At 40.1% G+C, this 21,702-nt stretch overlaps 1 protein-coding gene across 1 annotated transcript in view; it reads left to right on the forward strand.

Annotated features, from left to right (window-relative positions):
- Nucleotides 1-20,331, forward strand: part of NDUFAF2 (NADH:ubiquinone oxidoreductase complex assembly factor 2) — a 1,030,824-nt gene extending 1,010,493 nt beyond the window's left edge. The window contains exon 4 of the mRNA XM_044063816.1: nt 18,694-20,331. Within this exon, the coding sequence (XP_043919751.1) occupies nt 18,694-18,948 (255 nt within the window). The 3' untranslated portion in view covers nt 18,949-20,331. The remainder of the gene's footprint in view (nt 1-18,693) is intronic.
- The last annotated feature ends 1,371 nt before the right edge of the window (nt 20,332-21,702 follow it).

The raw sequence follows: 21,702 nt of genomic DNA on the forward strand, positions 1-21,702 counted from the left end.
TGTGGTATATAAACAAGCAAGGGGGCACACACTCATACCCTCTTTGCAGATTAACCATGGCACTGTGGGGCACAGCTTTGACCTACCAAATACATCTTCAAGCTCAATTCCTGCCAGGAAAACAAAACACTCTGGCAGACAATTTAAGCAGAAACATTATGGATCCTCACAAGTGGAAACTAAATCCACAAGTCTTTAGCATGATTACAGAGAAATGGGGGAGCCCAGACATAGATCTATTTGCCTCCCCTCAAAATTATCAATTGAAAAGATTCTGCACAAGGACATATCACAGACAAGCATGGAAAGTGGATGCCCTATCCTTCAGTTGGAAAAACCTATCAGTTTACGCCTTTCCTCCTCTGCCTCTTCTCCCCAAGGTCCTCCTAAAAGTCTGACAAGAGAAGTCAAAGATGATATTAATTGCCCCGCCAATACTGGTACCCAATCCTAAGGAACTTGTCTCAATACTCAGCTTGGACCTTGCCTTAAAGACCACAACTACTGTCCCAGCAAAACAATCAGATCCTGCACAATCAACTACAGACTCTGAACCTGGCAGAATGGCTAATCATGTAGTCATACAAACAACACCCCTCATTAAAGCTGTGAGGGATGTCATTTTGGAAGCCAGAAGGCCTAGTACTAGAAAATCTTAAGCTGACAAATGGAAGAGATTCTGGACTTGGACTCAAGCACAAGGAACTGATACAGCAGAACCAGATATTCCTCAGATATTGCAATACTTAACTGAGATGCTTGACAAAGGCCTATCTTTCTCATCAATTAAAATCCATGCCTCTGCCATTTCGGCTCATTACAATACAGAGCCAACAATCTTTTCTCATCCTTTACTAAAGCAGTATCTTAGAGGGGTCAAAAATTTAAGGCCTCCTAGAAGATCACCATTGCCTGCATGGGACCTCACTTATGTGTTGGAAAAGCTCACCCTGCCTCCATTTGAACCAGCTGCTACCACTGATATAAAGTTCTTATCATAGAAAACAGCTCTGCTACTAGCAATTACTTCAGCAAGAAGAGTTTCAGAGCTACAGGCCCTCATGGCTGTAGAGCCTTTTATCATATTTTGCCCAGACAGGGTGTCTCTGAGGACAAATCCTACTTTTATGCCTAAGGTGGTTTCCAGTGTGGCTCTTAACCAAACAATTCACCTGCCAACCTTTTATCCAAATCTGCAGATCAAGGGTGAGAGAATTCTGCATTCCTTGGACGTACACAGAAAGCTAAGATTCTGCTTGAGCAGGACTAAAGCTCTAAGGAAAAACTGAGTAATTACTAGTGATATATGCTGCAGGATCAGAAGGCACGGCTATTTCAAAGCAGACAGTTTCAAAGTGGATAAGCCACTGCATTCGCTTCAGCTACTCACACCATGGTAAACTTTTGCCCAAGGGCATTAGGTCTCATTCCACCAGAGCTGCAGCTACTTCAGCAGCCTTTCTCAGGGGAGTACCAACCAAAGACATTCTAGAGGCTGCTACCTGGAGTTCTGTTCACACCGTTGCAAAGCATTATCATTTGCCTCTCTACTCTAAATCCAGGGCAGGCTTTGCCACTGCAGTTCTGCAGAGCCTTATAGCCGCTCCTAATGCTGTTTAGCTCCAGCCTCCCAACCATAGCTTTGGGATTCTACCCAAACGTAATGACTGCAACAGTGAAACATAAAGAACATAGTACAGTTGTGTACACTTACCATAAATGTAGATGTTCGAGTGTATTCACTGTTGCATTCCAGGTTACCCTCCCACCATCCCCCTGTCATTCTGGAGTTTATCTTTCCTTCTCTATCTTCTACAACCTATGTGGTGTATTTGCTTGTAGATGAAGGTAAAGTTTATATTGATGCATGTGTATATATATATATATATATATATATATATATATATTTGCTACCTTTTTGGGGGCACCTGACATCGGGGGCAAGAAAAACTAAAGAAAATGGCGTCGGCTGCATGTTTTCTACCCCTGACTACCTGACATCATGGAAGAGGAGTCAGCAACCGACGCAGGACCCAAGACTTTGGAATTCAGGCCGACTGAGGGCAACCTGCCAGCAGGTTACCCAAATGTAATGACTGCAACAGTGAATACACTCGAACATCTACATTTATGGTAAGTGTACACAACTGTACTTTCTCAATACCATTGTTGTACTTACCCAGTCTATTCCCTTTCTCTGTTTTACCCTTGTGGGTATTTTTCTCTCGTACCAAAAATGGTAGCTAAAATACAAAAAAAAAAAAAAATCTCGTTTCCTCTCATTCTATGCTATCCTCTTGAGTTCCTGTGGCACTTTAACATGCCCAAGAAACCAAAGCGCTTTAAACATGCTTTTCCTGTGAACATAAGATCCTTAACTCTGATGTCTACAGGGAGTTTGTGTACCACATGCAGTTTTTAGTATTCTGATGCACAAAAGGTACCACTAGTACCTGAAGAAAGAATTTTGTGCAAATATACACCCACCATAAATTCAAATAAAGTTTTTGCAGGACAGCAAGTCCCCCCTGCACCTCACTGTTGGAGGCTTCATCCCCCAATACAGTCCTTAATTTTTTCTCACTCTGATGTTACTGAAGCTGAAAAGAAGAGCAATAATTAACAAAAAATAAATACAAACATTACTCAGATAAATAATATCTTTAATATGCCTCATTCTTGGAGAAAGAATAGTGTACTACCATTGTGCTAAAACACATTGTTACAGTATGTAGCAAACAGCCCAATATGTGCAGAAAACAGGATTATGCATCCCAGTTCTGGCATACCTGAAGTGATCATTCCACTTTATGTGAAAAGAAACTGTATGTAAAACATTCCTTAAATGGATCACTGGTGTCAGAACAAGACATCTGCTTAGGTCTCTAGTGGTCCGTATGTGAACAGTAATTCAAGTGCCAGGAGATTGGTAGGAAGAAAATGAGAGAATAGGTGATTGTATACTCAACTTCTTTTTGGAACAGTATCAGGGGTCCTCCTCTTCACCTTGTTGATGGTGTACCTGATTCATTCTGAACAAGAAATGTAAACAGGAGGCACATAACTGGTGTAAAAAATCACGTGTTCACAGTATCCTTATCAACAGTTATAAATACATCCACAAAACATTGCAAACTGTTGACTGTGAATAGTAGTCAAACGCAGACATCACTAAAACAAACATTTTTGCAGGGGGCAAGACACCATTTTAACCCCACACTTCCACATCTTGCATGTACCATCTGCAAGATTTCTGTATCTCAGGAAAGAAGTACATAGGATGCCACAATCTCAATTTTGTAGTACTAACCCCAATTTTCACATATTAATGATTACATATATCATTGTAAACCACTAGTGTCTCACTAGCAAGCCAGGCTCCCTCTCATAACTACATTATGTAGAAACTGTGAAGAGCAAGAGAGAGGGGGATATGCAAGTAATACCTGCCCCACAGTATAATAGCCTTGGGGAGGTGCTTACCCCTAAGAAAGAATCAGATGGGTAGTGCAGGCAATGGGTATGGCCCCTCACAGTTCAAAGGTCATTTGGTAAGGGAACCCGAGCACTTTAAATCAATTAAATATATTGCTGTTTGGTTAGATGTGGGGAATAACACATTTTTCTAGAGCATATTGGAAGGAGATGGGGGAAAGTTAATGTGATAGTATGACAAGATAGGACCTGACCCAAAATACCACTGACAGCCAAAGAAGTGCTAGTGTTCTAACTCCTTGCACTAATCATTGCAACTCTAAGGACAGAACAGGGTATCTGAGGACTGGAAGAGGGCAACTGTCGACCTTCGTAACAAGAACAGAAGCAAATAGAAGTCCAGTGATTACATCTCTCTAAACCTTGGTATAAGGAAATTCATGTGCCCTACCTAAGAAGCACATTTTGATCTTTCAAGAGAAAATTGAAATGCTGGATTCAAGGTAGTTTATTTAAAATATTAGGCAAAAATGTACATGTATTTGGATGAGCAATAGGTGTGTAAGATAAAAACGCTGCAATAAGTACAGCCTATCTAGATTCCATTAAGAAGTTGGATTTGCACAGATTTCTGGTTAAGTTGTAAAGTCTAATGCTGATGGCAATATGGGTTATAAAAAGAATGGTATCCTGACTCATAGAGTGGTAGTAAATGGCGTGGTTTCTGAGGAAAGGAAGGTATGGTGCTAAGTGCCGTATCCTACATTTCATTACTAAAGACAGAATTATTCATTTCAAACTGAGTACACAAAAACACTGATGCAAGGAAAGCGGTAGTCCAGCAAGCCCATCCATGACCTATATGTAGCCTTGTGTAAATCCCTCTCCCATTCCCATTTTTCACCTGTTACAGGAGTCTGTAATCTCCAGTTTATAATCCCAACAGTGCAGTCTAGGGCTCCACAGCCTTTTACTTGAAGTGATATTTCTTGGTGGAAGTTCTAGTTCCTCTCCATTTCTACCCATGATTCTTCCTTTCTTTGTACTCTTTTTTTTTTTTTTTTTTTTTTTCCCCCTCATATGAGAACCCCATTTATGATGTGGCTGTATTGTATCTTAGCTGTCTTTTTTCTTACCCCTGCATACCACCAGGTGTCCTAAATGAAATCACTGTTGCAGAATTCCTGACATATGGATTTTCACCTCTTCCCTTAGCACTTGTTAAATCTTCATTGCCTAGTTTTAACCATTTTGATGTCCTCCTTCAAAGTAACCTTCAGATATAAGAATAGTATTCCAAATAAGACAGTACAAAACATGCAGAAGCAAAATATGTCATTTTATGCACAAGACACTGAAATCTTCAATTAATTGAATATGCTAGAGACAGTGTACTTAAGTATATTATTTCAACCAGTTAGATGAGTGATTTGAGAATTATGTGCAAACTGTTTACTTCAGGGAAAGGCATCCATGCAGTCCATTAAAATAAAATGGGAAATTCTTGCAATCTTACAAAGATAAGCAACCAGGGTTTGTCTTAGGGCTGAGCAAAGCATTGGAAAGACAGAAGAACTGCAAACCAAATGTTGGAATACTCCTTGAAGGTCATAACAAGATTAAGACAATTGCAGCCTTTGCTGGATCTAAGGCTGTAACGGTGTGCAGGAGTAGACTGGGTGATTTACATCAGTATTACTCAACAAATCAAATTCAGCCAGGAAACCCTGTCTGAATATGAAGGTACTGGTTGGACTGGATCCTAAGTTAGCTAGAAGGTCAGGACTGACAGTTCCTTTCTGTGTTCTTCATCCCCTTGACCGCAGTTCTCACTGGAACCAGTAGACCCGAGACTGCATTCTCAAATCTGAGCTCCTTTGTCCCGGTCTTCCTCAAGTCTCAATGAGCAGGATGCTGACAGGATGATGAGGAAATTTCTCAAGACTCTGGTCCAGCTTGGGGTTCTCTTAATACCTTTCCCTGTAACTTCTGGTCCAACCATCCCTCCACTTTTTTCTCTAGTACCGGTTCAGCCTACACTGGAATCAGTCACTCAGGTTCCATCCTGTACCAAGGCACCTTCATAGGGGTTGACAGCAATAGTTACTTCAACCCCGACAACATCCCTTTTTCCTCTCTCGACTCTGAGATAGTCAGAGCAGGGAGAGATTCCGAGTTGAAGTGTCAGCACCATGGTTCATGAGGAAAGTTCATCCCCGAGATTATCAGAGCCATCCCTACCTCTTGGAGTATCGGCCCTCGACAGCTCAAATCTGGGGTTAGCTTCGGGGTCGAGGCACATTGGTGCTGAGGAATCTCTGTCGTCCTTGAACGGGGGTAGGTATTAAAAGCTAATTGCATCCTCGGCCTTCAAGACTTTATAAAGGGTGTTAGCCATGCCAAAAGAGAAGGCTCTCTCAACCTGTTAAGTGCCTCTTAAACCCTCTTTTTCTTCTTATCCTGCTGCACAGGAACAGTCAGGACCATAAGCTTGTGAGATTCCATGCTATATTAGCTCTCAGTCTGACTTTGACCCTTCTGATCCTCCATCAGAAATGGTACATAAGAAGCAGATGTGCAAGCAGAAGCACATAGACTCAGTTCTAGAGTCTTTCACAGAAGACACTGATTTGGGTGAAGTTGAATGCCCCCCAAAACCCCCCCCCCCGCTCTCCCTCATAAGATGTCACTTTCTGCAGAATCCTTGAATTGATGAAGTAGAGGGGGGATGGTCTACTCAAGACCCTTCACCAGACAAGTCAGTGTTCTTAGAAGCTTTTGATTCTGGTCCAACTTCATCCTGGGTGCTGTCTCCCATTGATCCCCTAATTGATTTTAAGGCAAAATGGCCTGAGAGGATCCTGATCCCTAAGCATGCAGACAGAATTTTTGTAGCTCCCAAAGACAGAAAGCATTGGAGTAAAGGTCCACATGCTGTGATGGTAGCAGTGACCACAAAAAAGGAATTATCAGAAGAAACTTTATCTGTTCATACCCCAAATAGGAAGTTCAGGGCGATGGACAGGTTTGGGAAATGAACTTGTGCTTCAGCAATGTTTCCCGTCAGATCTCTGAATTATTTGGCTTGTGTCCAGATTCCAGAGGGATTTAACTAAGGAAATTTCCAGATCCCTTTTGGGTATATTACAGCTGTTGGCTCTAATGGCTTCTACAATACTGATGGTTCCTCCACCTGGGTATCATATGAGAGCACTCCAGTAGCCTCTGGCAGTACAGTGGTCTCAGAACAGAGATTTATTACATGTGAAAGTTTGACTCACTTGAATCTGCAAGCAACACATTGCCTGATGGATTATGTCATCTTCTGTGATAAAAGGTTGCCCCTTTCATATGGACTCATATGTAGCAATAGTGAAAATGAACTCCTTCCTTCTAGGGATGTGGAAGGCACTTTGAAGGGAGGATAGTCCAGTGTGCATGGTCTCCTGCAGAGGCCAAGCTTCACATCAACATCTTGGAGATGAGGGAGTCCCTCTTAGAATTGCAGGCCTTTCAGGATCTGTTCTCCAAGGGTGTGATATACATATACACACAAGACAGTATGACAGTGGTATGATACATAAACAAGGAGGAACCAGTTCCTATGTGTTTTGTCGAGAGGCCATGAGGGTCAGGTAGTGGGCAGTGTCTTCACACCACTTTCTGATAGCAATGCACATTTTGGGTTCATCCAGTGTATTTGCGGACAAGATGAGCTAGATTATCCTGACACCTCACAAGTGGTCCTTCACCTCAGCAGTGGCAACAGTGATCTTCTGTCACTGGGGCCAACCTTGCTGTGACTTTTTTGCCTTTCCCTTCAACAACAAATGCAACAGTTACTTCGCCCAGATCACTCCACAGGGTCAGTCACTAAGGGACGCTCTGGTCCACAGTTGGCCCTTGAGTCTCCAGCGATGCTTTTCCTCCCTTACCTCTAATAAGCAAATTCATCTAGAAAACTAGACAGTGCAAGGCCGGGGTGATCCTCGTTACTTTCTTTTTGACCCAGCAAACATGGTCTCCCTTCCTGTGGCCTCAACTAGCACATACCCCATGGTTGTTGGATCATTATCTAGACCTTCTCTATCACCCATCAAGACTGCCTCCTCCAGACCAGACATTCATGAAACTAACTGCATGTTTTCTCTACTTTTGACCATAGCCAGAGATGCCAGGCTTTCCACAGCAGTAGTAGAGATCATAACTACTTTTCAGAAACCAGCCACACAAAAGATGTATCATAGCAAATGGAAGAGATTTTCTATTTGGGAAATCTCCAAAGGTTTGGAACCTTTCTTAGCCCCTGTTCCATCCATCTTATAATTATTGTCTGAACTCTTTGACAAAGGTTCTAGTTATTCCACCATCAAAGTTTAAATAACTCCTATCTCCACATGGGACACAGTAATTCTTCAATCACTTCCCTTAAGATTTCTAAAGCATTTTTGAAAGGAATCTTTGTTTTACATCCTCCCATCAGGGGTCCAGTTCCTCCACGGGATTTTACCATTATGCTACAGACTCTAATGCAGCCACCCTTTGAACCTGCAGCCATGGCAGACCTAAAGTTTCTGATGTGGAAAACAGTTTTTCAGGTAGCAGTTGCCTCAGCTAGACGGATTTCAAAATTACAAGCACTTTCCTGTAAACTTCCCTATATAATTTTTCACAAGGACAGGCTCTCTCTTAGAACTAATGTGTCCTTCCTTCTCAAGCTGGCATCCGAAACAAACTTAAATCAGTCCATACATCCACTGATATTTTTCCCCCAGATATTCTAACAAGGGCAAATGCATGTTATTTTTGTTAGATGTTTATCACCAACTCAGATTTTATCTTCATAAGACAAAGTAATTCAGAAAATCAGAGCAGTTGTTTATTGCCCTTTCAGATCAAAAATTGGGGAAAAGCTGTTACTAAGGTTACCCTCTCTAGATGGTTGTCAGACTGCATTTCATTTGTCTATAATGAAAAGCAATTGGCTGTACTATCTAAACCTAAAGCTCATCCCACTAGATTAAGTTCTACTTCAACAGCATTCTCCAGAAGACTTCCCATTGATATTTTTACCACAGTGACTTGGTCCACAATCCATACCTTTGTGTCTCATTATAAAATAGATGTACAGTCCACATCACATTCTTTTCGCTCCACCATCCTCGGGATGTCCTTCCTTGATACCACCCAGATAGGCAGCTTGGGAATCTGTCCCATGTGTTTAATCGACTGAAAATAGACAACATTTATATGAAAGTTATCTTCTTACCATAATAGACCATGTTGTTTGATTTTCACCTGTTCGCTTGGTTTAACCTCACTCCCTTCTTTCCCCTTCCTATATTGACACACATGATTTTGGGGTGACTGGGTAGTTGCTTCTCATTTCCCTGTCTGTGAACAGTCCTGCTGTAACTGTTGTCTTCTTTCCCCTTTATTTTTTGTGCTACTGTTATTATATGTTAGTTATTTATGCTATATGGGGGCAAACTCAATCTGAGGTGTTTGGGTGGAGTATAGGGAATTATGGGTAGAGGAACAGTTAGATGCCTGGAACCGAAAGAAACTTCAGAGTCTGTGCCAAGGTCAGACCAGACAACCCATGTATTGAACTGGACTGCTATTTTTAGTTAAGGGCTTATTTTTTTATTTAGGAGCTAGTTTTTTGTTAAATGTGTATTGCGTTTGCATACTTTTAATCTATTTGTGTGATTTTTTAGGGATTAGGAAGGGCAGAAAGCAGTTTCAATCTTTTTAGTGCTTTTGTACACTTCAACAACTTACATATTATTTTTATCAGGGTGCTTTGAGAACTAGTGCTTAATTTCCAACAAGATTTTCTGTGTTCTGCTTATGGATTTACAGAAAAGCAGACAGTGTAGAGAAGTGTTAAGTGTGCATACAAGTGCACTGCTTGTGAACACTTGTTTGACAAATTAGCTTCAGACTGGCTGATTCCAGCACTGCATACCAGCATTCTGACAATCTCTTCTGCTGCAGGATGTATACATACTGTGGTCCTTCCGGCTGTTCTCCAGCTGTACCTAAAAAGAAGAAACAACTTAAAAAGAGCCCTTACCCTTACTTTAGACGCTCATAGTGCCTCAGCTGTTGGTGAGTGAACCTGTAGTAGTCAAGTATTGTTCCTCAGTCCACTTACTTGCTCCTTTGGGTTCCTCTGGTGTAGTGCTTTCAGCCGCCATGGACCAGAGGTCAACCATATTTTCTTTGGCTTTTCAAGTGTCCAGTTTGGGCAGGGAAGAATCATCTTCTTTGGGTCTGGGAAACACCGTAGAGGATGCTACTTTGGGTAGACTGGGAAAGAGACCTGTTGTCATGGCTGAAGTCCCATTTCCTGGCCTGTAGTCTTCCAGGGTGTTACCTGTAAAGAAAAAATCAAAAGGATAGACATTATTTATCTGAAGACATGGTGTCTGTTCATAAAGATTATTTTTACCGTAGTCCAGCAATTATTACAGGATGTTAATCCTGATGCTCAAAAATCTCTACTTGAGAGCAATGCCAGTAAAGAAATTCCTGAAGAAAATTTCCATAGGATTCTGACATGGACAGAGATGGATCTTCCTCCTCATCACCTCCTTTGGAGGAATTTCTTTCTCTCAAGACTATTTTCAGAATAATTGAGTTTTGTGGGAACAAGTAGATGCCCCCCCGAACTGAGGAGATATGATATGTTACAAGGGTATACCTTCATAAGTTCGGCCACATCTTCAACGCTGCTGCCATGAACTGCGAACAGTGAAATTCGAAAATTACAAAACCTCACCCCCTTTTTGACCCATGGTAGCACTCGTTTCAGTGGTGGAGCAATCAGGAATGTAGAATTTCGATATTTTTACGACGTTTAGGGAAGTTGGCATGACGGAATTTGACTAAACGGTTCGCGGTTCATCACATTCGGAAATGTGCCTTTGCACATATGAAAGTATACCATTACAAGTGGATATTCCTTGTTCCACACCCATCCGTCCTATTTTGCCAGCTTTGGGGGATGTATATATTGCTGCCTGTAATAATCCTGACTGTCGAGCTTCAGATCCCAGAAAGGCAGATAGACTTTATAAGGTACCTCAGACTAACAATTTTTTGTTTTGTCATCATAGATCAGACTAGATGCTCTACCTGTTTGCCAGCCGGAAAAAGACTTGTTAGTAAATACCAGCCTCTCCCATGTAGACAAACAAGAAAAGATATTGGACATATTTTTAAGGGAATTTTCTTTGCTTCCATGTTAACTTACACAATTCTTAACTACCAGGTCTTTAAGCTTATTTTGTTTTATGCAGACAACTTGAAGGAATACTCTGCCACACTTCCTTCAGAGGGTAACTTCTTTCTGAATCCTATTGTTTGTAATCTTTCCCAGGTATATAAACATGCTTGAAGTGTGTATGACTGCACAGATACTGTGCCTTGAGCCACTGCTAAAGCTATAGTTTTGAGGAGACATGCCTGGGTATGTAACCAAAACTTTGCTGATGAAGTAAAGTCTGAAGTTTTGAATTCTGCCTTAGATAAGGATGCTTTGTTTGGTCCTTCTGCTACTTAGGTTCCCAACAATTGGATGAAAAAGTGAAGTTTATTCAGAGTGTATCTAAGATTTTTCAAGCCTCCTTTAGAAATCTCCCAAATTTTCTTTTAATATGCAAAACGGGCAGTGCCTGCCATGTCAAGACAAACAGAGCAAAAAAGAAATGGCAGGAAGGGAACAGCTGTGATGGCTTGGAAGGTAGTTCTACAGCAGTCTTTAAACCTCCAAGTATTGTATGTTTTTTAGTGGCAGACAAGTTGAGCAGGACCAGGACAGATCCTCACAAATAGAAGTTAAAAAAGGGGGTCTTCAGGAACTGATGCTGTTGTGGCAAATACCTCAGATAGATCTGGCTGCCTACTTTTGAAACAGACAACCAAATAAATTCTGCTCCAAGGCTCCTTGCAAGCAAGTCTGGAAAACAGATGCATTTTCATTCATGTGGCATAAACGTTCTTTTATGTATTTTCACTCTTTTCACTGCTTCCCAGATTAATTCTGAAGATTCAGGACTCTTATTGTTGTGACTTCCTTTTTGGCCCAGGCAGCATTGGTTCTTCCTTCTTATAGAATTGACCAAGGGCAATTACCACAAGGTTCCACCAAGACTGGACCTACTAGTGCAAGACAAGTGTAGTTTGATACATCCCAGTCTCAAACAACTTCAGCTAATTGTCTGGATGTTTCAGTTGTGATTCATTTTAGGCGCCTTTTTCATGAGGATGTGCAGCAAGTACTAAAGGAGTCAAAAAGACTTACTAGACAGTCTTAGATTGGTGTGTGGAAAAGGTTTTCTAGTTGGTGCCTAGCCAATAACCAATACCCCATAACAGAATATGAAATATTTGTGAGAGTTACTTTCCTTTGGAATATTTTATTCCTCTATCAAGGTACATCTTGCAGCAATTTCAGGATGTTTGCCCATGCATCCTCCCCTTTCTTCTCTGTTTTTGGTAAAACAGTTTCTCAAGCGGAGTTTACATCTTAGGCCTCCTAGAAGACAGGGGGCTCCTTGGAATCGTAGTGTCTCCCTTTGAACCAGATCACGTGGCAGATTTAAAGTTCATACATGGAAAACTGTACCTCTTATTGCTCTGACTTCTGCAAGAAGAGTATCTGAGTTGCAAGCTCTCATTGTGGGTTGACCTCTTTGGTCTTCTGTAGAGATATGGTCTCATTAAGAACAAATCCCTCATTTATGCCCAGAGTTGTTTCAAGTTTACTTTGAATCAAGCTATCAATCTCCCAGTGCTCTATCCAGACCCTCAGAACCACAGAGAAAGGATTCTACATACACAGGATATGCATGGGAAGCTCGGGTACTATCTTGACAGAACTAAGTCCTTTAGAAAAGCATATCAGATGTTCATTTCTTATGATGGCAAAGAAGGGACAACCTGTGTCAAAACAGACTATTTCAAGGTTGTTGTCCTCAGCTATTGTCAATTGTTATATTCACCATGAAAACCTGTTCCGTGCAGTATCAAGGCACCTTCTACTTGATCTTTTGCATCTTCAGTGGCATGCTGGGGAGGGTTGTACTCTAGAAGCATTCTAGTGACAGTAATATGGTCGTCTATATATGCTTTTACAAAGTATTAAAAACTGGATTCTTTTCCAGGTCCAGTAATGGCTTTGATAGAACCATTTTCCAAGGGCTTCTGGATCCTTATCCTTCCTCCAGGTTGGATTGACTTTGATAATCAACCCATGTAGCCAAAAGGCTACTGCAGCAGTGAGAATGAAGAACATAGTACAGTTATGTAACTTGCACTTACCATAATCAACCCATGCAGCCAAAAGGCTACTGCAGCAGTGAGAATGAAGAACATAGTACAGTTATGTAACTTGCACTTACCATAACAGTAGATGTTAGAATTCCTCACTGCTGCGGTAGCCACACCCACCCACCATCCCCATCTTTTCTATATAGTTAGTCACTGGGATGTAAAAATTTTATTTACATTTATATCATTAGAGTTTGAGATGAGTAAGCTCGTTTGCTCATGATGGGTAAGAAAGTCCTGAAGATTTCTTCACTCTGTGACTGCTCATTTCCCTCTATTGGACTGACCAGTCAGAGTGAAGGTGACAGAGTTATCCAGAGCTTTATAAAGTTGTTTTGTTGTTGTATCGTAGGCAGGGTGCAATCCCATATAACCAAAAAGCTACTGCAGCAGTGAGGGGTTTGAGCATCTACTGTTATGGTAAGTGGAACTCACACAACTGTACTTTATCCCTTCACAGCTTGTAACCTTCCATTCCCAATTTGAGTTTTCTGGTGACATTAGATTTAAAATATGCATATGACCACGTTCCTGTAGAGCCAGATCTCAGGTGTTTCTTAAGGATTACCATGTGTGGGTCACGCTATCAGTTCTGTGCATTACCCTTTGGTTTATCCAGTGGTCCAAGGATATTCACAAAGGTGCATAGGTAAATACAAGGCTAGCTGCCATTACAGGCATTTTAAGCCTAGGCAGTTTCCCTTGGTTTGAATTAACTTATCTTATCTGGTGCTAGATTTGCCTTACATGTCCCATGCTTGATAATTATATATTACCCCAGTGAGAAAAAAAAAAAAACTGTGATCATACCATAGATAATTTACATGGGAAAGTGTCTAGCTCCTGTGATAGCCTATTGCAGACTGCAAGATATTCACATTTTCCTTATGACTTGCTTATCTTTGCAGAGTCTTTTTTCAAACTGTCAGGAACTCTCACCTGAGTGAAGAATCTCCTACACAGACTGGGTCTCCAGATAACAAAATCTTGTTCAACTCTCTCACAGGATTGTTTTCTTGGGGTGTCTCCTAGATACCTTGGTTCAAAAAGCCTTTCTTCCGCAGGAAAATATTGATTCGTCTAAAGATCTATTCCTGACTTTTTCCACTCAAACTACATGATTTTGGGTCTCATAGCTTTTATGATAACTCATGAATCGTCTAGGAAGACTCCACATGAGAAAATTTCAGTGGAATTTAAAATCTGTATGGTCCCAGCTTCAGCATGAACTGACATTCCAGATTTCAGTTTGGGTGTTTTATGAAAAAGAGAGATTCTGTAGTGGAGTGACTATATTTATTTATTTGACATTTGTTGACCGGGTTGGTCTGACTGGGCATATGCCCATTTTCAGCAGAGACCAGAGGAGAAAAACTCCAGAAAGCAGATAACATAAGTAAATCACAATACAGTTAAATAGTAAACACATACTGTTACAATACATACATGGTAAAATTGGCAAAAATAACACACTGTATAATTCTAAGCACATCTAGATTGCATCCTATACATAGTTCAAGTATATTTTCTTACTAATGCAAGGCATCAACATAGATGTCAGGCATCCTCTTATGCTTGGTCACAGTAAACAGAGGTAAGACACAGTATGAGAGTAGGCATGAAGTTTTTTGCTAAACATATCAGAATCCATGTTTCACATTTTCCTTTCCAACACAAGTACAGTCTGTCACAACAGACACCTCAGATTTGGCTTGAGGAGCAGTGTCCATGTGGATAAAAGTGCAGGGTGTTAGAAACGCGAAATAAAGATCAAAACACATAAATCTCAAAGAGACTGTGACACTTAGTGTTTACAGACAGCACCACAATGAGGTTATACACAAACCGGGGAGGGGGGATCTTACTGTCTATGGCAGACTAGCCACGGTAACCTGGATTATAGCCCACTTGGCTAAACTGCAGGCATTCACTTTTACACATCTCAGGCGCAGGAGTAATTGCTGGAGACTTTATATGACCAAGACATTATTTTCTCTACTGTTAAGGAACACACATCTATTTTCCCGGTTCACCTTTATAAAGCCGAATCACAGTGGTTCGAATGCTCGTATGAGCGACTCGTAACCATGAAAGTGAAAACGGCGACAGTTCTTAATGTTCGAAAAAACCCAAATCGAAAAGCAGATTCTCTGTTTTTCGAACATTAATGTCGAAGGGGAAAAAAAAGTAGTTTAAAGCAGGGGGGCAAGCCCCTCTGCCCCCCCCCCCACAGCCTACTTTAATATTCTAACTCCGAGATCGCACTACAGTGGGGAAAGGGACCATTTCCTGATCCCCACTATAGTGCAATCCGCCCCACAATGTCGAATGTGCAATAAGCGAATGGCAATGTGCATTCACTCATTGCACATTTGAACCTTTTTCCGTTCAGCATTTGCAAATCTTGCAGACTGCCTTTCGCCCAGTTGCTGTTCGCCTGTGTGCAATACACACAACTAAAGGTAAACCTGTTTTCCCAACTTTTCCACAAGAGATGGGAGAGAACATCTCTAGCTCCTGCAGCTGAGGTAAGCCTCTAGAAGTACAGTTTGCAAGCATCTCACACACCAAGACCCATTGTCTCATATGAAACTTCAGCAGTTATACTACAGAAGTTACTTCAGCCACCTTTTGAGCCAGCTCCAGAGGCAGATACAGATTCTGTTTGTAGTAATTTTGTGACAGATGCTCTCCTTGAATGTTTGCTGATTTTACTGAACCTGATGGCCTCTGGTTTTAACAATGGAAAATTTTATTACTTAAAAGTATGTTTTAGAAGAGAAGTCACTAACAAGAAAGTATTTCCAGGGTTTCACTTTACAATCCTGAAATACTGAAATATCGAAATTCAGTATCTCGTGACTGTAAAGCCGAACACTGAAAAAAACCGAAACCCCAAAAGCATGAAATTCAAAATAGCGACTGCCCCACATACACACTCCACACACAAACAAGCACACATACACCTTCTTTCCTACACTACAAACCAACAAAACACACAAACACAACAAAACAAATACACGCGTGGACCCTACATATAAGCAGGGGGGAAAGCCCCCCTACACCCCATATGTGGGGGGTTGCACCACCCACACTCCTGCTACTTATATATATATATACTAACTCCGAGGTCACACTAAAAACACAAACACACAAAAAAACACCACTATACATTCTACACTCCCGTTGCACAAACGCACATCACATACGTACAAATACCACCACTCTGAACACGTACTCACAATCTTACCTACCTACCACTCTGAACACTTACTCACAATCTTACTTACACACACTAAAACCCTAGCCAAAACCCCTAGTAAAACATCACTTACCTGAATCTCCAACTACATCCAGATACCTCACTGCACATCACGAACACAAAGAATCCCACGGCACGTACGTGCCTCCACAACCGCGATTTGGACATTTCTGCATTCGGGATTCTGCACTTTCACGCACGTGCATTTTCGACTCTTCGGTCTTGAGCTACAGAAATTCGATATTTCAGTCGTTCAAGATTCTGAAGTGAAACTGTTTCCAGATATAAGTCAAGAGGAGGTTAAAGGGATTGTTGGTGAGTCTGTAAATATAAAACAACTACATTAATATATTTTTAATTAGCATAAATGGAAAACACTACAATTACAACTGAAAATGATTGCAACAGTGTATTTAAATTTATAAAATGATTTGCTTAGAGAATAGTGAAGCCCTACTAGTGACCTCATAAAATGGTCTAATTTTTCATGTTTGCCAGTAACAGAAATGTACATTTCTTCAGTTTGGATTTTTTGGGGAAGTTGATTTCAGCATTTGTTTGTAAATAACCTGTAGTTAGTGTGATTGCGTGCCTTGTTTAGGTGTTTTCATTAAGTTGGTTGACTTTGCATAGTCAGCTGCCACTGTCTTTAGATCCCCTGTACATCCAATTTCTCCATTTTCCCTGGGGCCACCCCAGTCAAGCACACCCCAATATATCCGTTTGCCTGGTGGGTTTTTTGTTCCCTGTGGATTTTTACCAGGTGAGTCTCATCAATATGGGAGGACCTCACACCCTTAAAGTATTGGGTACCCCGTGATTTGGGAAAGAAGTGGTTGTGGTCCATGGAACCAGTCCATATACAGCTCTTAAGCTGCATTTGAAGATAACAAACAAACTGTCTCTTTTTTTTCTGTCTCTCTGTGTATATGGTTATAATAAAATGATCATGAAACTTATGGCTTGTGAACATATTCTTTTCCTCATACAACCGCAGATGCTCTTTTCAAAGCAGGATGTATATTGATTACATGGAGGAGGAAATGGCAGCTAGTGCAGAGAACTTCTGCAAAATCTGACATTCCAACACCCTATTGTTTTGGAGTCCATGGGCTATAACCTTTCACAGGTCAGTGAGCAAAAATGAGAACATTTCCATGGTCCTTAAGTCATCTGTAGAAAAGTGTCATCACTGTTATTCCCATAGTTTGGAATGGAATGAGAAACGTGGGTAATTCACGTCATTCAACAGAATCATCTGAGAATATATTTTATTATGTAATACATTTTTACACATTACACCGTCTGCAGTATAACTTTACACAGATTAGTGTTTGTTTGCTCCTGTAAGATAAGCTTTTAATGCTAGTATTTCTCCTGTGAGAAAAGCTTTTAAGCCAAGTTTCCCATTTCCCTCACACACCCCTGCACTATTGCCTTGTCACTGTTATCCATTCAGAGGCATTTCACAAATGCACCCATTTCAGAAATAATTTGCTGTAATAGACCTTGCATATCCTTCCACTGTGTGGCAGTAAAGTAAAGAGTTGCAAAGAAAACTGATGAGTGCTCGTTTCCAAAGTTTAATATTGGCTTGCATTTCAGGATTTACTTTTGTTTAACAGTTTGGCTTTAGTGCTTCTCAAGCTGGCTGTTTAAATTACATTCATCACTGTCATTTTTTTTCAGCATAAACTCCTAAATTCCATTTGTTGTTGTATCAACCTAATAGCAACTATTGCCTTGGAATGGATGAGCTAGGGAGATAAGAGGTGTGTGTGTGTGTGTGTGTGTGTGTGTGTGTGTGTGTGTGTGTGTGTGTGTGTGTGTGTGTGTGTGTGTGATATAGACAGAAGGTGTACATTTATTGTTGGCTATACTGTTTTGAAGTGAAATATTTGAAAAAAAGTGCTATGGGGTTCTGGCGTCTGCTACACACAAATAAACAGTCAACAGTTCCTCTTTAAACGGCAGTTCTTTACTTTTAATTACGCATTGTTTAATGTAACTTTTTCATTTTCTGGTAATCATTTTATCTCAGTCAGGTTTGTTTGGAAGTTAGAACCTATCCTGGTACCCTAAAGAAAGATGTAATCCTGGATGAGGTGCCAGTCCATCACAGGACACACCCATGCACACACATCTGTGGTCTATTTGGAATATTGCCAGTTCACCATTATCATGTGCTTGGGATAGGAACTTATGAAAATGCAGATGGACAAAAGGGAGAGTGTGCATATTGCACACAGCAGGGGCACCTGGTTCTGAAGATAACAAAGGAACCAAAAGCTATGGATTACCAATGTTAGCCTCTGCACTGCTCTGTCACCCAATTAAATACAATTATTTTATTTACCTTTTATACAAAATAACATGTTTTAAGTATTTTCTCACTACCTTCTTTTGTTACCTTTTGGACATAGGTTTTTGACGGTATGCTGTTTCTGAAGCATGCTATACCACAAATACAGCAATTCCCAAGGATAATGTCTAGCAGAAGAGTGTGAAACTCAAACAAAGAATTTATAATGATGCACATGAAGGGCTTTCAAATGAATTGCATTCATAAATATTTATTCTGGTATTGTTGCATGTGCCACCCTTCTACTTTTCTGTTCACTTATTGCACATCAGTAATTTATACTTTTTTCTTTTAGGAGCTTCTCAGGAATGAGCAGTATAGAAATGAAATAAAAATTAGAGCAAAGCAAGCAGAAGAGAAAGACAGTGCAATTCAAACAAGAGAGTATGAAGAAGGGCTTGTTGCAAAGCCTGTTAAAACACATATAAAAGGACATGCATCAGCAGCTTACTATGGAAAGGAGGAGATTACAGAAGAACCCAGCAGTGCAGCAGAAGGCTTCCAGCCTGGGAGTTGGATCCCTCCGAACGGCAGCACTCAAAAAAGATAGATATTATATATGGTTTGTGAAGAGTTCTATATCCATAAATTCAAAAGCAGGTGAAAATTGCATATAGTTCATAGATTGCCATGACTGTGCTCCAGAATCAGGAAAAAGATAAAACTCGTTAATTGGTTTCATTGTGCAAGACCCAATATTAATACTGCTTAGGGGTAGTTAACAAAAACTTAAGAACGTCCGAGTGCTGTTATGATTGAGTCTCATGCAGGAGACTGAGGACAGTGCCAGACAGCAAAAAAAGCAACAGAACAGAAAACAACCTTTAAAAGCTGTTTGAATTTCACTCTGCAACATATATAAACATAGAGTGAGACAGAACAAAGTATCTAACAGCTTTTAAAGGCATTAGTTGTAGTGCTTAATTACTACATGCAGCATCCATACTCAGCTTTCCCTGATTTTGCCTCATATTTCTGCCGTTCCTCATAAATTTATTTTCTTTTAAGTCATTGAGGATTGCAGTCAATCAGTAATGCCGAACAGTAGAGTCAAACAATTCTTCTTTGTCATCTGAAAATTCATGTTGAAGAAAAGCTCTTGTTCTATTAACTTCTTAAGCAAATTAAAGCAATATTTAGCAACTGTCCCTGATTTTGATCCTTTGTCCTCCCCCATTATTTTTGGATTTGTCCAGAATTTTAAAGCAAAAGAGCTGAGAGGCAAACTGCTGTTTTATTGATGCCGCTGTCTAAGTGCTTCACCAGTTTTCAAAGCCATTAAACCACTTTGTCCTCCTATACTTTTTTGTTTCTTTAACTGGTAGTAAATGGAGCAAATAGCAGATGCTGTGGCGACCCCTAACCGGGAAAAGCCGAAAGACACAAACAAACATTACAAGAGATTATGATCAGGTCTCACTGATCATAACCTTTTATTATGTTTTCTAGAAGTAGATGTCAAGATTTACCTTGATCTTCACAATTATGGTGAATTTCTTGGCATCCATATCAAGAATACAAAATAAGCTGGTTATGATCAGAGACCTGATCATAATTCTCTATCTAGTGCATAAGAAACAAAAAAATGGTAACTTTAACATTGAGGAAATCATTTTTGCAAAAAGGCTGCTATCATATTTACTATTCAGACTACTAGCATTAGGTGAAAAATATACTGTTGTGTCATTCCATTACAGAAAACATTTTCTAATAAGCATGCTTATGTTTTCAGAAAATAAACAATGGCATGTTCTAGACATTCATAATCCTGAAGAAGTCATACCTGAAAGTATAAAATTAGTTCCAAAAAAACTGATAATCTGTTATTTAAAAAAAGTCATCAACATGTATGTTCTAAAAGCCACATCTCATTTGAAAAGCATTTTGAAAGTGATCAGCTTTCTTAATAAAGTGACTGGGTTTGTCCACCATATTTTGCTCATTGTATTAGCTTCTTCTGAAAACACATGCTAGTTAACTAACTACATTATGTTGTTTATGTACCTTACATTTACCCTTGTGACCTAAGTTGTGACTGAATAAATCTTTTACAGGTTCATAGGCTAATGGCCCTTAGGCCTTTACAAACCTAGCCATGTAATACCCGTATTCCCTAACTGACCATTGTTAGATGGTTTGATTGTTTTAGCACCAGCTGCCCCTGTCCATGAGGGACATAGGTGTCACCCGAGGGGTGAATTTATGGTCTCCCATCCAGTTGTTCAGGTTGTGCTTAAATAAGGTCATTGAGGAGATCTGTTTAACGTGAATTGGAAGTTTATTGTAGAGTAGTGTCAGTCTCTGGGAGATGTATCTGTTTCTCCAGCTTATTTTGTTTAAGTCACAGGCTAGGTTGACATCTCTGGAGTGAGTGACGCTTGTCCGATTTGATTTATGGAAGTGCAGCATTTCCATTAGGGCAGGGTCAGAGACTGCTCTGTAGGCCAGGCACAGGTCACCTCTCAGCAGCCTGTAGGACACTCATTCACTGTAATACTGTAAGCTTGACTGCATTATTTCAGCCATTTCCTTCTAAACAGTGAAGAGAGAACCAGGGTTCCACATAAACAAAATTTTCCATTGCTTTATAAAAATGCTGAATAGTTTAAATATGGGTAAAAGAAATTCTAGTAACAAAAAGGAGGGGCTAAGCAGTGAACAAACAGAAATTTTAATAGCAGTTCCAGTCAGTAGATTAGCACTTTCATCCGTTATAGGACTTTATCTCCTTTTTGTTACTGTTTGAGTGGAGGTGTACATTTAAAACAAATTCTAAACAGAACAATTTGTACATGTTTGTTAAATGTTGTTGGGTAATCTTTGTATTAAGATTACTGTTATGATTAGAAAAAATAGATGTATCAATGGTATTAAATTAATACATATTTATGCTATGTAAGCTTGCTTTTGTGTTTGTCTAATGTTGTTTAATGTTGGCATTCTTTGAAGGGAGCTGTAAAGGTGTTTGTTTCCATCCTGAACAATTGTGGTTTAAATTTGTAACATGTTTTATACCTTCAGTGTCAAAACACTGTCTCTGTGGTTGAACCTGTACAATTCGCACCTTTAATGCTGGAAAGATGAGAAGACATGAGATTCTAGCTCCAAGCTAGGGACTTAAATTCATATTATAATACTAGTGCGGTAGTACATCATGGGGGATAATACATTACTCCTGCGGTGCTGTCTTTAGATGAAATGGTAAAACAACATCCGGTGTGCATAAGGTGGTGTGAACATAGGCAGATGTAAGAGATCCCATATTAGCTGTTTAAGGAATTTCCTAGGTGTCCTGATGTATTAC

Source organism: Protopterus annectens, chromosome 2.part2 (assembly GCF_019279795.1).
Source record: "Protopterus annectens isolate FY-2018-M chromosome 2.part2, PAN1.0, whole genome shotgun sequence".
NCBI lineage: Eukaryota > Metazoa > Chordata > Ceratodontiformes > Protopteridae > Protopterus > Protopterus annectens.